The 18,409-nt window shown below is 44.9% G+C and overlaps 2 protein-coding genes across 4 annotated transcripts in view; both read left to right on the plus strand.

The window, feature by feature from the left end:
* SLC25A16 (solute carrier family 25 member 16) overlaps positions 1-13,423 on the plus strand; it is a 30,104-nt gene extending 16,681 nt beyond the window's left edge. For all 3 annotated transcript variants that reach the window (XM_083148962.1, XM_083148960.1, XM_083148963.1), the window contains exons 6-10: positions 1,787-1,908; positions 3,632-3,698; positions 7,828-7,990; positions 10,039-10,107; positions 10,903-13,423. In XM_083148962.1, coding sequence (XP_083005088.1) covers positions 1,787-1,908; positions 3,632-3,698; positions 7,828-7,990; positions 10,039-10,107; positions 10,903-11,059 — 578 coding nt within the window. In that variant the 3' untranslated portion in view covers positions 11,060-13,423. The remainder of the gene's footprint in view (positions 1-1,786; positions 1,909-3,631; positions 3,699-7,827; positions 7,991-10,038; positions 10,108-10,902) is intronic.
* A 3,845-nt stretch (positions 13,424-17,268) lies between these two features.
* DNA2 (DNA replication helicase/nuclease 2) overlaps positions 17,269-18,409 on the plus strand; it is a 35,122-nt gene continuing 33,981 nt past the window's right edge. Inside the window, exon 1 of the mRNA XM_083148969.1 lies at positions 17,269-17,648. Within this exon, the coding sequence (XP_083005095.1) occupies positions 17,557-17,648 (92 nt within the window). The 5' untranslated portion in view covers positions 17,269-17,556. The remainder of the gene's footprint in view (positions 17,649-18,409) is intronic.

The raw sequence follows: 18,409 nt of genomic DNA on the forward strand, positions 1-18,409 counted from the left end.
TGAAGTCCGCGAGGGGACGCGTATAACTGTGAAGGTATCCGCGTCCCCTCGCTGCGCTCGCCACGCTTCGGGCTCGGTGGCTCGCTGCGCTCGCCACACTATTCTATTCTCAACTCCACGCCGACGTGGATAGTAGGGCATGAAAAGGTCGGAGGACGCGTACCGCCGCCCCTCGCGGGCTCGCTGCGCTCGCCACGCTTCGGGTTGGCGTGGATCGTGGGGTGGCGTACAAAAATTTGGGGGACATTTAAGGGTTAATTGGGGCTATTTGGGCTCTGTAGCCCATTTAACATTGATTCCTATGGGAAAATCGCGGGCATTGAGGCATTGAATGCAAAATCGCGGTCAATTAGGCTTTTTAACATTGTTCCCTATGGGAAAATCGCGGTGATCGCGGGCATCGCGTCGCGGCCGTTTATGTGCTGCCCGCGATGTCGCGATCACCGCGATGGGCGCCGTTCTAGGTAAAGAGTACCGTTCATTCTAATAGATGACCGCTTCCCGAGTGAATGTACAGGTCATTCTCAACGCACAGGTCATTCTCAAGAGGCATTAAGGATTCTTATGTTACTGTGCCTGTAGGTTATATAGGATAAATACACTTGCTTAATAAAAGTTCCCTGGTAATCACCAGATGGCATAAACCACTTTATGTCTGAATAAGGCTATCTCGCGGCCATTTGGGGGCGGTAACCCTGCGCTGGCGTTCCCTGTTTTTTGGGAGGGAGGGACGCTGATGTCAGCAACAGCCGCGTTCTCCCCACTGCCATCGCAGCGCCGAGTAAGTCCTGGCTTGCTCGGCGCTGCGAACAGAGGGGAAAACTATTCAATGGAGAGTGATTGCAAATAGTTTTCTTCTGCACCAATTCGCAGCCGTGCACATGGACGGGAATTTGCTTGTGCGGTGCGGTCCGAAAACTCTCAGCCCCGCGGTTAGGTCTGAATCGGGCCCATAGTGGGGATATTTTCATTAAAAATTCTAATTTCTATTGCAATACAGATAGCTAAAAATGATAACCCTTATTGGCCTGTAGGTCCTGTAGGGTTCCGGATGACTGCCCGACAATCGGGATCCCGACTGCAGGTGCTCCGACAGGGGGATCCCAGCTGATGGGCTATTCTCCTTTCTGCGGCTCCACATGCCCATAGAGGGAGAATAGAACCTGTGGTGAGCTAAGAGCCCACAAGGGGCTTCTTTGCGCTTGACACCCCCCCCCCCCCCTGTAACACTTTGAGTGGCAAGGGAATTTGTCAAAATAGGTGTGAAAATTGCAAATGATCCCTTTGAGTGCCAACGTTAGATCCTCAAAATATCCGCTAAAAATGCCAGCGTCTGTTCTTTTTTTGGGTGCAATAATTAACTAAACTTCAATTAATTGACTTGGCTGTGTTTGTATTTAATTATACTAAATAAACAGTCTCTGTGAGTGGTGCTGGTGTTTATAGCTGATCGCTCACAGCAACGTTGGCACTCTAAGGGTTAAATCTAAAAATTCTCCTTCTATGCACCTATATACTTTATATGGGATTTTATATACTTTTGTTTTTTCTCAAATTAACCACAAATAATTGTTTCATAACTTTTGGGATATCTCTTTTTTTATTATTATTGATTTCAGACACTAACATGTGATCATATTTAATCATATTACTTGCACCTGTATTGATGTTCTTACAATTCAATTGAAAAGGATTAGACTTTTACATTGTACGGTAATGAGCATGGCCATCGTATAAATATAATATCTACGAGGAAATAATGAACATTTTTTTGTCAAAATTTCAGGTATCACTGCTGTCATTTTTACTTATCCCCTGGACATGGTCAGAGCACGCCTTGCATTTCAAGTGAAGGGAGAACACAGATACAATGGCATCATACATGCTTTTAAAACTATATACACAAAGGTAATGAATGCATACAATAAAATCTCTCTTTGACAGTTGGCCCCTACTTGTTGGTGCCTGTGAGTAGCTCTGTTTCCCTCGGCAATGGCAGTTTATGCAGCTGGAGTTGCAAATGTCAAGACAGCGTGAGCAGTTAAGGAGCAGCACTGAGCGGGCAAGTGACATGACTATAAGTCACGCTGCGTCTTCATATGCCACAGGCCATGTCACGCCTAGGCCACCCAAAAGAGCCAAGCTCTGCCTGAGAAAATAATAACTTGAGGACAGCAGCAGCTTTGCAAGCCCCTCTAGTAGCACATGTGAGAACCACTAGTGTGCTGCTGCCTAAAGAGGTGACATAGGATTCTGTGGCTGCCCATAAATACAGCCACTTGACCTGAGACTCCGATTCATCCCCTTTAAGGAGCCCATACATGGTCCGTTGTGTAGGGCTCCGTTCTGTACTATGCGATGCGCGCTCCCGCGCATCACATAGTATGGTACAAAAAGTATGTGCTGCACATACTTTTTGTACTAGGTACACATCGGAACGGATGGCAGTGCATGCAAACTGCATGCACTAGGGATGCGATCCGATGTGTACTTTAAAAGTAAAGAACGGACCGAAAAAATGGACCGTGTATGGGGGGCATTAGGTGGATAGTGTAATATGCAAAAGAGTGGTAATGGAAAAAATAGCAGTGTTGTTATCTACTTCTCCTTACCACTGGTGGCAGCACTTATTTACTAATGTGCTATATTTGGGAAAATTCAGGTCAGTTCGGTCTTGGTGCTGTTGATCCTCCTTTTGAACTGCCGCAATTCAGCTGGATCCACACAACCAGGTCACATTGAATATGTTCGATCACCAAGTTGAGGCAACTTTGTGATGATTAAATACCCATTAGTGACTGCTCATTGCATTTGCAGTAAGGTGTAAGAGGCTTTTTGATTGAAAAAGCAGGTCTTTATTGTACATAAAGAATGCAAAAAACAGACGATAACAAATATCACACATATACCATGTCGCAGCACAGCCAAAACACAGTACACATGCATACAGTATAGTACATATCATAAAATACAGTACAAGATAAACTCACACTATAGACTATACTATGCACTATGCATTCTAACGGTAACATTTACACAACAGTATACAAGACTATGGGTGTGGAGGGTAGGGGGTGAGGGAGGAGGAATCACATGCCCGAAGCTTTATTGACCAGACAGACACATATAAGGGGAGGGCAATAAATCGAAATACATCAACAAAACAACAGACATTGTGAAGTGAGGGGGAAGGGGCCACGGTCCCAAAGTCTTATAAAACAGTCCAAACAAGGGGAAAGGACCAGAAGAAAAGGGGTTTAGTCCTCTTCTTCCTCAGGGCTATCCCGAATGGAATAGTCTCTGAGCAGGCTGTGAACCAGCCTGCGGCAGTCCTGAACGGACATTCTCTCCCTCCTCAATATGAGTCGATTTCTGGCAAACCAGAAAGGTGTAAGAGGCTTGCCTGCAACAAGTTGGTGTATATATAATAGGGTTTTGGGCCATTGAAAGTTACTCAGAGGAAATGTAATATAAAATGTATTCCTTGGCTTTAGGTGACTTGTATTCACATCCTTGCGTAGTAAAAGTCCTAATGAAAACGGACTCCTATTGTAATGCAAATGTTCTTAACTTACATGACAACCTTTAGGACAATGACCTTTATTGTGCATTATTTGTTTGTTTGTTTTAGGAAGGGGGTTTCCGCGGATACTACAGGGGACTTGTTCCCACCATTATAGGGATGGCTCCTTATGCAGGTATGTTAACCTGGACACTCCTATTTATATATACACACACCACCTAGTAAAGGTGCATAACAAAAGGATGTTTTACATAGTATTTACAGTGGTTTCTGGGAGAAAAATGTTCCAGTATTGTGGGTATTGTTTTGGAATAAGCATAACCACAACTTTGTATGGTGGAGGTACTGTGTTTGTTTGTAATAGTGTTTGCTGTGTGTATAGTGGTCGGCAAACTTTGTGACCTACAGCAAGTATCTATATAACCTTGTGTGAAGAAACGGGGTTGTTAAGTGGATGATAATCCTGTGAACTGAGGCGTGGCTCACTCCATTGCTGTTAGGTCTAGTGAGCAGGGCCTCTCCACCTTCTCAGACAATAGTACTATTGCCATACACATTGAACCAGAATATATGTTTTTAGAATATCCTAGATCATGTTTAAATCTCATTTTTTATTTTTTACTTCTAACTTAAAAGATGATATATTAAAGTGATATGGTGCTACGTCACCTTAGTAGGGAACAGGTAGTGTTCATTCTAGCACCCGCTATCTTTGAAATCCCATGCAGTTTCTCTTCTCTTGATTGAGAGAACAGCTGGTGATAAGCGCTCCTAATCAACCCAGGTTGATATTTCCTCTTATACCCCTTTTACACCGCCGAAAAATCCGGGTCAGCGGCGGGTCAGACCCGGATCCTCGGCGGTGTAAATGGGGGGTATCCGTGTCCATTTACACGGGTCCTCTACCCAGGTCCTGACCTGGGTAGAACCCGGATGGGACCCGTGTAAATGGCGGTGTAAATGGTCCCGCTGCGGGTCCAGGCACCCGCAGCGGGTCCACAGCGTGCAGCGCTGGGGAAGCTGTCCCCAGGTGCTGCGGGAGGAGGGGGTTCCCTGCGGATACTGATGGGAGATGGGGTACCTGTCAGCGGCCAACCTGACACGGCGCTGCCGCTGCTGTATCTCCCCCCGGCGGCCGGTCCTTGCGGCGGATGGACAGTCAGTGTCGGCGGTCCCTCTGGCGCAGGGGAAATAGTACTATTTCCCCTGCGCCAGAGGGACCGCCGACACTGACTATCCATCCGCCGCAAGGACCGGCCGCCGGGGGGAGATACAGCAGCGGCAGCGCCGGCAATCAAAGTGTCAGTCAGGCTAACAGGTACCCCCTCTCCCCTCAGCAGCCGCAGGGACCCCCCTCCTCCTCACAGCACCCGGGGACTAGGCATTTCATATACAGGTAAATCCAAAGGATGCCAATTGGTTCTTTCGGGGTGCTGGCTGCCGATGTCATTTTTAATGTCAAACACAGGTTTTGCTGGGCTTTTCCAGGTTTTATAGGGTTAAGTGGAAACGGAGGCAACCCATGAAAAACCCAAGACTATGGAGCAGAGGAAACAGGCTCTAAGCCAGGTACAACCCAGCAAAATCTATGGTAAAAAATTCTGGGTCAGACTGGGGATTTGGGTGTAAAAGGGGTACAATAAATTGTAATTATTGGGTCTAGTCCCTTAGAGATAGTAATGCACTGTCTTAGCTGACCTGTAAATACTGTGTAACAATACGGGTACCCGGGGACAGCTTCCCCCCTCTACCCCCACAGCACCCTCTACCCCCACAGCTTCCCCCCTCTACCCTCACAGCACCCGGGGACAGCTTCCCCCCTCTACCCTCACAGCACCCGGGGACAGCTTCCCCCCTCTACCCTCACAGCACCCGGGGACAGCTTCCCCCCTCTACCCCCACAGCACCCGGGGACAGCTTCCCCCTCTACCCTCACAGCACCCGGGGACAGCTTCCCCCCTCTACCCTCACAGCACCCGGGGACAGCTTCCCCCCTCTACCCTCACAGCACCCGGGGACAGCTTCCCCCCTCTACCCCCACAGCACCCGGGGACAGCTTCCCCCCTCTACCCTCACAGCACCCGGGGACAGCTTCCCCCCTCTACCCCCACAGCACCCGGGGACAGCTTCCCCCCTCTACCCCCACAGCACCCGGGGACAGCTTCCCCCCTCTACCCTCACAGCACCCGGGGACAGCTTCCCCCCTCTACCCGCTCCAAGCTATATAGATCGATCTATATAGATCTATATATCTATATATATATATATATATATAGATATATAGATCTATATATATCGATATATATATATATATATATCTATATACATCTATATCGATATATATATATATCTATATAGATATATATCTATATAGATATATATATATCTATATAGATATATATATATATCTATATAGATATATATATATATATATATATATATATATATATATATATATAGAGATATATATATATATATATAGATATATATATAGATATATATATATCTATCTATATATATATATATATATATATATATATATATATATATATATCAACAAGGAAAGGCAGGGCTGACCCAGGTTCAGTGTAAATGGTGCAGACCCAGGTCCGACCCAGGTCGAAGTGCTGTGTAAATGCAGTATAAAGCAGGGTCAGACCCTGGAAACTCCAGCGTTCAAAGACCAGGGTCGGACCAGGGTTTTTGGTGTAAAAGGGGTATTAGTTTCTCTTCCCTGCCTGGGGTGTCCCAGTCTGCTGTAGTGTTCCTAGCACAGTGTGGTCTGTATATCAGCACTGATATGCAAAGTAGACCTTTGCTAAAAACACCACAGCAGACAGCGGCACCCCAGGCAGGGAACAGGAACTACAGGGGTTTTTAAAGATAGCAGGTGCTAGAATGAACACTAAACAGGTATGGTATGAGTACCAAATGAAATATATTAAGAGCATCCTGAGAAACTTCCCGCTTCCTGATGTAAAGTGCGGGTTTGGTACAACCAGCTCCCCTACTTCACCTCTGATTAGTTGGAGATTACCAGCACAACTCAGTTATTGTAGCCCTCCCCCGAATCCTTACGTCTGATGCCAGCTCCCCTATCTCAGTGGTGGAAGTTCCCCCTTGTCTCTTCCTCTTTTGACAAATTGCACAATATTTACATCATCTGTGTGCATTGTTTATTAGCAGTTGCATATTACTGTTCCTTCTTTGATTAGACTGTATCCTGGTTAGTATTGTATTATATAAATCTTACACTTTAGTGCTTTCAGTAAGCACACTTTAAAAAAAAATGCTGCCTCAATGTGCATGGAGTTAGTAGCTGGTAGTCTGTAATCCTCTGTGTAATAGATGGTATAAGAAGGGCTTTGTGATTCAGCAATGTCTTATGTGAGCTACAGTGCACTTCATTCTACTGTTACTCCTCAGTGCAGTATGATTGTGCAAGTCATCGTCTCGTCATTCTGTTGTACTGTGTCAGGGTGACTTGTTCTTTCTGGCGGCACAGCAGAGTGGGGTGTAGTGGCAGCGTATAACTGTTTATGAAGTACCAATTGATTTTTAATATTTGACATTTACTTCTAATGTATCATTATAGAAATGAGTAGTTCCTAAGCAATCTTACTAATTTCTAACAAGTGATGGCCAAGTAAGTTGTGGTTCAGTAAATCTACAGTAAACAGATAGTTTGTATGGACAGGGTCAAAAGGTTGACCCAAGATTTTTGGGGGTCTTTTTTTTGGCATTTCTTATTTTTCACAACATCTGAGCCAAATTAGTGAAAACATAGTCAAATGCATATTCGCAGCTTTGCGAGTCCACCAGATGCCGCCCTGCGAATGCCGGGTAACACCCCCCCCCCCCCCCCCCCCACTCTCGCACGTTCGTATGGCCTGCGAATGGGTTTTTTACATAAACATCCATTCGCAGGCCAGGGGGAAAGTTCCACTTCATTCAATGTCACTTAGATATGAGTGCACATTCGGGTGGAAGTGGGCAGTCAGCTGACATCCGGTGAAACTCAGGGTGTTCCCATGGGCGAGTTCTGCCGCCCCACCCCCTGCCCACAATCTTGGGTACATGCACCCAGCGAACAATTGGTTCACCGTGGACGCACGCACCCGGCGCATGCACGTGTGCATTTCAAAAACATCGAGCTTGCATATGAGTGAATGGACCAGAATAAGGTCCAGTGTGTAACAAGCGGGAGTGTAATCATTTCAGATCAATGGAATTAAAGCACGACATTCAAAACTTTGTTCTTGCCTATTCTGCACTGTGACAGGAAGTGTCTTATACTTTCACAGGATTTTCATTTTTTACCTTTGAAACATTGAAGACTACTGGACTCCAGCATGCGCCAGAGCTTCTTGGCAAACCAAGCTCGGACAATCCAGATGTTTTGGTATTGAAGACCCCGGCTAGCTTGTTATGTGGTGGCATTGCAGGAGCAATTGCCCAGACCATCTCGTAAGTTATATTCCTTTTATGTTCCTGAAAGAGACCTTCACAGAAGACCTTCATAGGAAAGGCTCACTAGTTTCAGATCAGAGGTGACTAAAGATAGATCTGGAATTTTGGAATAGAATATTAATAGTTTACACAGGTTTCCTCTTGAGTTATGTTCCACAAAGTAGACCTGGCCTAGAAGGTTTTGGTGGTGTTTTTGTTGATGTTTTAACCAAGGTCGATGACTACAGTCTTTGCTAGAGATCTGTAACACAATTAATGGATATATAATTGGTTACACTGAGAAGAAAAGCTTAGAATCCTGTTATAAGAAAAAAACCCCCAAAAAAACACATTTTGAATGCAATATTAGGGCCGCATCACGGAGAGCAGGAATATAGGTCATATTTGATTGGGCAGTGTCAGACAGGGTGCCGGACTGGGTCCTGACAGTCGGGATCCCGACAGGCATTTACCCAATGTTGGGATCCCTACTGTCAAAACACAGACAGCCGGGTTCCTAACGGCCACCTGCTCTTTTTCCTCGTGGGGGTCCACCACCCCCATAGAGGGAGAATAGAATAAGTGGCGAGCGTAGCGAGCCACCGTGCCCGCAAGGGGCTTTGTTGCGCTTACCATGCTGTCGTGATCCCGACTGTCGGACCCCTATACCACACCCCGTTAGGCATAGTGTATGTGTGTGTGGGGGGGGGGGGGGGTTTACTGTGGGCAGAAACCCCTTTTACTTTATGTTTAGGAACGTAATTATTTCAGACCCCATTCATACCTTCCTCTTTCACAGAACAGGGTGAGGTAAAAAAAAAAAAAAATTCCAGATTTCAAATATTAGCAAAAACGACATAGTAACTGCTATCTAAAAATGAAAATACAGTTTATTTGAATTGGTTTTGAATAGGCTATCGTCCAGATGGCAGCGTTTGTAATTTGTAAATTATTTAAAAAGTTTTGCAGCGCTCAGCAGATCATTTATTGCATTATCGTAATGAAGCTCGCTTTCATTTGTCTGTTTACGTTAGATTATGTATTCAGTTTTGAATAGCATTTACCATAACTTTTTGTTTAAAATCTGGGAAGTTTTTTTTGCCTCAACCCATAAAATAAAGCCAGAACCCCCTCTCCCACATATTATGGCAGCCCTCTCCTTGCAGTATAAACTAGATATCCCCTTCTACAACCATTTAATAGATATGATATCCCTCTTCCCTCCCCCAGAGATTAGCAGTCTGGCACATTCCCATTATAAATCTGTATTCTGTCCACATACATCTAGCTGCACACCACTCACAATACTGATGCAGGCACATCATGTTTCTTGTAGCCAGCAGCCCCTTCTACCCTCTGCAGGTACTTAGCACCATCAGGTCACGTGGAGAGGCCAGATCCTCATACTACTGTTTCTCCATGCAACCACTGGTTCCTGACTATCTTTCCTTTAGTATTGTCAGTGGCTTCTTAATAGATGTTCATTCGCCTCCATGCCCCCAGCTCCAGGTACCAGCATGCTTGTTTTTGCCTATTTATAACATACCATAAAGCTCAATGTTCTTGTTAGCTGTCCATGTAACGAAAAAAGGGCCTATTCAGTGTTGTATGCTGGTCATACACTTTTTAACCACATTGTGTGCATGGAGCTAAATGTGTATAGCTACCAGTCTAACGAGTCACACACATCTTTCTGACCGAATTGTCCCTATGAATCCGCATGTTAAAACAGCTACCATCCTCATCATCAGGGCTTGTATCTGTCATGTACCTGTACAAGATATCTTAAATAGACCAAGCTCTACTTACTGCAATGCTGAGTATAGCCCATAGGTACATCTACATCATCTCAACACAATCTCACTACGCTTATCCCAGTTACAGCCAATCCACCACCTGCAGGGATACAACAAGGGATGAGTTTGGCTCTCTATCTGCCATATATGGCTGGGATGTACGTGCAGTGCTAAACATCATGGGAACCGTCCGTATAACAGACTTGGTTGCAAATGTGCATCAGCCGCTAGCGTAAAATGTTCTGCTAACTTTAACTCTTTTCTCTGTAGTTATCCTCTAGACGTTACACGCCGCCGGATGCAGTTGGCAGCCATACTACCAGATTCTGAGAAGTGCCGGTAAATAGGATGAATTTTTGTAGGCTCTTAGGGCGGGATGTACTAAGACGAAAATGCAGTAAACCCCCCGTTTTACCACATTTTCAAATGTACTAATACCTGACCACCTTTGGGTGGCAATACCCTATAGAAGCCTATGGGCTTCTATTGCTGCCCTCCGCAGACTCCTACCCCCCTCCCCGTCCTCCGTGCTGCTCCTCCTCCCCAGCAGCATGTCACAGCTGGGGATGTCCTTCCGGCTGCAGGGGGAGGAGGAGACGCCAGGTACCGCCGCAGAGCCCAGGAGGTGACGGAGACCCCACGCACACCACATCACAGGTATAGCCGGGGAGCCTCCGTTACCGCACCGCACTGCGATGCTAGCTAACATATGCGCTAGCATCGCGGCTGGGGCGTGGTGAGGGGTGGCGATGTATGTTAATATATCCCACCCAAATCCATATAAACTTGCTGTACATATTATTGAATATATACACACAAATATAAAGACATTGTTAGTAGGGCAATGCATATACTGTATAAAGGGACTAGTCCCCATATGGCAGCAGCCTAATATTTTCTGCAACTGTCTGAGCATTGTCACGTGCCTGGTCGAAGAAGGCATCCCAATGTATGATGTGAGCCAATCACGTGTTGCATAGGACTCAGAGATGCTCTCTTTGGCCTGGTATGCCCTGAGGATGCTGAATCAGTGTCTAATATGTTCCCGCTTTCATCACGGTTTCCAGGTCACTCTACAGGTGCACTCATTACTCATTGACACATTTTAAAAGATCTTCTTTTCTTTTTTGATAGGACGATGCTTCAAACCCTAAAATATGTCTGCAGAGAGCATGGAATAAGGAGAGGACTGTATAGAGGCTTATCGCTAAACTACATCCGCTGCATTCCCTCTCAGGCTGTGGCCTTTACCACCTATGAGTTTATGCGACAAGTTTTACACCTGAACTAGTGTCTGTCACCCGTACTGTAACATGACTATAGCACATGCAGCCTTGTACAGTGTAGGTATATATTATATAAGAGATTGAGATATTTTTCAGACGTCTCCCCTGCTAAAGCTACTACTTGGGATACGGCTGATATTAGAACAAAGCTAAATGAAACAAAGTTGGTCTATGCAGGATCATTGTAGCAAAAGTATAAATTAAATTACTTGTTTTTATAAAAACACAAACTTTTTTTTAGAGTGATTTTTATAAAGATATCCTATAGGATTTATCTTAATAATTCTAGCTGTGACAGTAGAAATATGTTTTTCAAATTATATATAAAGTAACATTTTTGTCTTCGTTGATTGTGCGTTTTTAGTGTAATTGTTGCAATACACAATTTTTGCACTAGTGCCTCCACAAACTGCTGAGGGTATAACTAGAGAGTGCTGCTTTTTTGGTTTTGTTTGTTTTGTACTGTATTTAAAGATCTTTTTTTTTTTTATTATTATTATTACAACAACTGTGTATGTTAAATTTAGCAAATCAAGATTTGTAATGCAAATAATATGGGGTAATACCCACATCTTCCTTTTAAAAGTGGAATTATGCCAGCTCACTTTATAGTCAGTGGTGTCACATACCATATAGTGGTCACATTTTGCTGGCATGGTAAAGGATCAAATTTAAACTTTGACCTTTGACATTCCAGGATTGTACATTTAACCTTGTGTGTGGTATGCATGGAGTCTTATAACTACCATTATGAGTGACTTATATGGATGTTCACTGTTGTGTGCAGCTGGAACTCAGGTCTGTGTACTCCTTCTCTCCAACATAATTTACAGTATGTTCTGTTATTCTGTAGTTACGATGATCAGTGAGCAGTAGTATTCAGCTATACTACAAAGTGGTAGTTTCTATGTATGATATACAAACCCCCCATTTTTTGGGAAGATTGCCCAGCTCCACCCCGAAATGACTGCATCAGCTTAGGGGGCATAGCATGCAAAGATACGTGACATGTTTAGAATGAGTCCTGCGCAGGCACCCCACCATTAGAGTTGTTTGAAGCTTATTGTGTTTGTATACGGCTCTGAATATTAGGCACTACTGATTTCAGCTTTGTTAGCAAAGTTAAAAAGAACAAAACCATGTTGTACTGCACATGCGGAGATATTGAGTTTTAGGTGGGTTACAGTAAATTTTGACTGCTTTATTTTTATGAGGGTTGCCTACCCTCCTGGAATGGTTGCCAACCCTCTGGTATAGCGGTCATTGCTGTCCATACACACTGGGCAAAATTGCCCAGTGTGTATGGACCTTTACTCTCTGCACATGTTACATCTGCCCCACCGACAGTGAACCTGAATCAGGTACTTTTATAGTGTGCTTTATGACCGTAATTCCCAATTGTTTTTAATCATGGTGCCTTAGAGTATTAGCATTTTTTTCACAGCACCTCTTGGCCAAAATGTCTTAATAATATAGGGTAAGTTATGTGTTGGTCAGGGTTGTGGTTCTTTTTGCACTTAATTTATGATTGGCAGCCAATCAGTATTGGTTTTGCCAATCACATAGACTATAGTCCTGGACCACCAATCCCTGGTACCCAGGGTGCCACGTCACCCAGTTTGGGAACCACTGATTTTATGCTTTTTTTTTTTGTTTTATTTTTAAGATACAACAGTATCTTTTTGTACTTCTCGAATATTTATAATTTAGCTTAAGTGTTGCAGTCACCTGTGATTAATTTGTTTGGCACTATTTTAGTAGATGCTGCCAGCATCATTATATGGAAAAAAACAAAACTGCTTAATACAGCAGCAGAATCAATCCACAACATCTCACCTGTAGTTTTACCTGTGAACAAATCTCCTGTACTCCTTTTTTTTTATGTTGTTTTTAATCAAATTGGCCCCGAATATTAATTTTGTGCTGCTTTGATGCTGATTACCATAATTGTTATAATTTTGTCCCATACTTGCTGACTTCCTGGCTTCTGTCTCTGAGCAGGATGGCTCAGCCTTGGGGGGATGGGGAGTGTAGGGAGGTGTGTGACATGTCAAAGGGGGCAGGTGAGGGTGGGTACAGAGGTGAGGTGGCCGAGATACGTCTTTGTAGTATTATACAGCCAGGGGCGTGGCTAGAATGAGGCAAGAATCACGTCGTCCGCCCCCCAGATCTCCCAATTTACTTTTACATTGGGTGGCCAGTTCCCGATTATACAGAGATGTGAGCAGATTTGCATACCCCTCTGGGGGCCAGGACGGTCTCCTGATCCGTAAGATTAGGCAGGTATGTCTGTAGAAGACATTGTTTTTAATATCATGCCACTGTTATTGCTTGTTCCATCCTTACAACATTAAATTTAAATAAAACTATGATCTGTGTCTGTTTCATTGGGTATGAAGAAGAGGTATCAGGATAAATAATACATTAGGACAATGAACAATGTGAAAAATTGGAATCTAAGTAGACTATAATATGGTTATTCACCCTCTTCCAAAGAGAGAAATAACCCAAATATTGGGGTACTCTATTTGTCTTGTGTATATGTAAAGGTATAAATATTCGCTTTCTGATTGGTAGCATCTGATGCGACCATGCCAGGTAAGTGGTTATGTGTTTACATTTAACATGTCAATACCAGAATGTCAACAGTTCGTTGTGTGTCATAGTTAGGGCCTGAATAATAAGCTATTTTTACCTGGGATTGAATACCCCCCTAAGAGGGAAGTGCAGGAACAGAGCAATGTGTCCCTCCTGGAGAAGGTAATGTTGGGAGGTATGTGATCAGCATGATTTATTGTATAGTGTGTATAAACTATTTTGCTAATAAAGCACAGAAATCTTGCTCACAACCGCATATACAATTATCAGATAGGGTTGTCAAATCTAAAATCTTGGCCTCAATCTTCCGATATTGACCATTATGTGCATTTTCAATAATCTCACCATATGTCCATATGTAAAAATTGGGGGGTGCATGGGTGCAACCAATTATTTTTCTTTGGCAGATGTAAAAAAAAAAAAAAAATCACCCAGTTTTGCATATTTATTTATTTATTTATTTACAGTTTCTTATATAGCGCAGCAGATTCCGTTGCGCTTTACAATTGTAAACAGAGATAAAACAAACTGGGTAACAACAGACTTGGGGGTAAGAGAGCCCTGTTGCAAGCTTACAATCTATAGGCACATAGGAGGGAAACACAAGACAGGCACTAGTACCGGTAATAGCATAACATTTTTTAATACCAAAGCTGCGCTTATTTATTCAGCTGCATGAAGGTCTGAATTAGACCTTCATGCACCTGAATTTAATTAGTGCCGATCTTTGAAGGCAACCTCCAAAAAAACATTAATAGCATAGCTTGTAGGTCCAGAAGGGAAGCTATATAATACATAAGTGCATCAGAGGGTTATGCGTGTGGTACTTATATATGATAGCCGGCCGCTGATTGGCTGAGATTGCGCTATCTCAGCCAATCAGAAGGTGGATAGTCATTTGACATGTTATTTTAAAGATGTAATAGCCGCCGCTGCCCGCCCGCTGAGTGACAGTATGAGGATTATCACCGCTGCCCGCCCCACTGTCACTGGCATCCCCCGCTGCAAGAAGAGATGCTGCTGCCAGCAAGCTGCACAGTGAGAGCACGGTGATTATCACCGCCGCCTGCCCCACTGTCACCGGCATCCCCCGCTGCACCCAGAGACGCTGCTGCAAGCAAGCTGCACAGTGAGAGCACGGTGATTATCACCGCCGCCCGCCCCACTGTCACCGGCATCCCCCGCGGCACCCAGAGATGCTGCTGCCAGCCCCCACTGCTCACCAGCACCGCCGGTGCTCGCCCCCCCTCCCGCTCCTCACCGCCCGGCAGCTCCCTGGTTTATTTCATATGTGATAAATCTTATGCGATTTATCACATGTAAAAAATGGCACATCAAGTGCCACATTGTATGTGAGCTTCCCGGGGAGCTGCCGGGTGTCTCGCAGGAGAATTGGGTCCGACTTGTCCCTAGAACAAGTCGGCCTAATGTATGGGGGCCTTTATTGTGCGTGGAAGGTCATTCCATAGAATGGGAGCAGCCCGATGACAGTCCTGTAATAGTGAATGGGAGCTAGTGATCCGTGCAGAAGAGAGACGCAGATCATGTGCAGAGCGGAGTGGTCGAGATGGGAGATGTTTTATGATAAGTAAAGAGATATATGCTGGTGCAGTATGGTTAATAGCTTTATATGCGAGTAGAAGTGTTTTATAATGAATAAATATATTGCATAAATAAATTTGCATTTATTGCTTAAATAAAAATGTGTGTACATACTTGCCTGAGTACATACTTGCGGGAGAAAATGCTCTGTTCCTGGACTTCCCTGGTAATGTAGGATTACCATCACCTGTGGTGAAACACCTTTCTTATCAAATACCTAGCTCCCCGCAGGTGATGGTAATCACACATTACCAGGGAAGACCAGGAACAGAGCATATTCTCCCTTATGGAGAGGGTCAGGTAGGCAAGTATGAAATGTGTGTAGTACAAATATTGGGACCTTATTCTAGCCGAATAATCGGCCCAATCAAATAAGCTGACAGTATGTACCTAGATTTATTGTAGCTTCATTAATGAATATAGAACTACACTGCTGTTGCAATCACTGGCAGAAACTATGGGCATAATTCAGACCTATATTCACTGCCTAGCGAAAATGTAAATGCTGCCCTGCCAAAAGCATGCCCCCCTGCCAAGCGAATCTCAGCACTAGCATGCAGGTGGATATGTACACGGGGGCGATAGGGGCTAATATTGCTGGAAATTTGGTCGCTGGCGACCATATTGCCAGTGATTGGAGTGCGCACCAGCCCCCTTATGATCGACCAGCTGATTACCTCTGCTGCTCCCCCGGCAGAGGTCTCCTTTCATCAGCGACCATCCCTGGTCGCTGATGAAAAGGAGAAACTTAGCAATATATTGCTAAGCAATATATATCCCCCATGTGTACGGGCTTGACACCCCCTCTGGAAATCCATTCCCCAGAGATGAATGGAACTTTTCGTTCTAAAAATTACACAGGCGGTAGGTATCACAAGAAAAAATAGACGGTGCAGGCAGCTCAATTTTGACAAGAAAGTGTACAATCTATTTCTAGTATAGTCAAAATCGCACTATGTGTATAATCAATATCGCATACCTCCCAACATGACCCTTTCCAGGAGGGACACAATGTTGTTTCTGCACTTCCCCTTAATTTATGGTTGCCGTCACCTGCTTGGAACAGGCTAAGTGATAAGAAAGGTGTTTCCACACAGGTGATCATAAATTAAGACGGAAGTCCAAGAATAGAGCATTCTGTCCCTCCTGGAGAGGGTCATGTTTGGAGGTATGAAATCGGTGGTTTGGGGTTCTAGGGAGTTTTACCAGAAGCCACATCAATCTCTAAACTTTAGAGGAAACACACTGAGAGTGAAAGTGTTGTTTTTATCAACAAACCTTTGTACTGTGATTAAAGACAAGTAAATTTCATCCACATGAGAAATAGGGAAAAAGGAAAGCCTGACCCCACGCTGTGAAGAAGCTGTTGTAATAAATCCCCCCATGCTATTATCCATGTACTGCTAGTTAGGGGTCAAATGTCAGAATCACATCAATGAAGCTGGATTTACCAATACAAATTTTTGCGGACGTTAAAGGTGGCCATACATGTTACGATAACTGCGTGCAATGCGACGCAGTATCGGGCGCATCGCATGCGATTTGCGAGCGATGCGATCCGCGGGCAGTACAAAAAGTATGTGCAGCACATACTTTTTGTACTGTGCGATGGGATGCCCGCGGGAGCACGCACCCCATCGCAGGCTTCTCATCGCAACATGTATGGGGGCCTTAATTCATACTTGTCTACCTGACCCTCTCCATGAGGGAGAAAATGCTATGTTCCTGGACTTCCCTGGTAATGTATGATTGCTATCACCTAGGCAAGTATGCGCTAATTAATGACAACATTTAAAATATACTTTGGGATGAAGTTAATAAAGTGTTCTGCAAACCCCCAAATATTCTATTAAGCCTTTTGTAATATACATGAAAAGCCATGTACATTTTAGCTTTCGGTGCGTAACATGTGGTGTGACGTCACGCGAGTGCTTGCGTTATGTAATGTGAGGTATGACATCACGGGAGTGCAAGCATGAGCTATATTACAGAGTATTGCGCAGGTTCTTTTTCCACCTCACTCACTCAACCCGAGGCAAAAAGCAGTCAGATAATTTGCGGCAAGAAAGAAACACGAGATAACAGCTAGGCCACGCTCTCTCCTCCTCCCCACGTTCGCCATCGCCTCCTGTCACTGTGACTGTCTGAGGGAGGTTTGTCCTCAGCGAGCCGCCGTCCTGTCAGCGCGGGTTGGATGAAAAGGCGGTCGCTGGGTGACAGCGCTGGTGTGACCGGTGCAGTACTGGCAGCTGTATAGCGGGGACTGTTGCACCGGGAGCCGGCGGGCGCTGTGCGTGTAGCCATGGAGAAGTGTCCCGCTGCCTCCGACGAGGACTGGCTGGAAATGATGATGGAGAAAAGTTTCACTGAGCCGGATGAGAAGCCCAAGGAGAGGTACTTGTATCTTCCTCACCCGTACAGTATATACTCATACTGTACAGCGGCGGGGAGGCAGTGCTCACTATAACAGCACAGCATGCCCGGTACCACACTGCGGTCTATATTGTTTTCTGTGCGTTTTCTGTTATGGGGGGGGGGGGGGGGGGGGGGTGTTTGTACGTGTGTGTACATTTTTAATTGAGACAGGAGGCCTATGTCCATTACAGCCTAGTGCAGTGGTCAGGCAACTCGGTCCTCATTACCCCAAGCAGTGCATGTTTTGCAGGTCTCCTCACTGAGGGGCAGATTTATGAACTGGCGATCAGGGGATTGGGGCAGATGTATTAAGCCTGGAGAAGAGATAAACTGGAGTTAAAGTGGAGATAACATGGAAGAGTTAACGCACCAGCCAATCAGCTGTGTTTGAAATATGACAGTTGGGATCTGATTGGCTGGTGCGTTATCTCCTTCCACTTTATCTCCAGTTTATCTCTTCACCAGGCTTAATACATCTGCCCCAATATGCGCTATCCCCGTGCGTTATGGCAGGGGATAGCGCTTCCCCTGATCTATGACACCCGCCGAGCGGGTGTCGAACATGTGGGGCAGGAGGCATAGCGCAGCTACGATATTTCGTGCTGCGTGCCTGCCTCCTGCCTGATTTATGAACGGTCAGCATCGCTGACCGTTCCGCCGCCTGCAGCTATCGACTTCGACAGCTGCAGGCGGCGATGCCCTATACCTACAGCAGGGACAGCGCTGTCCCTGCTGCTGGC

The sequence above is a fragment of the Crinia signifera genome, chromosome 6 (genome assembly GCF_055691185.1).
Source record: "Crinia signifera chromosome 6, ASM5569118v1, whole genome shotgun sequence".
Lineage (NCBI taxonomy): Eukaryota > Metazoa > Chordata > Amphibia > Anura > Myobatrachidae > Crinia > Crinia signifera.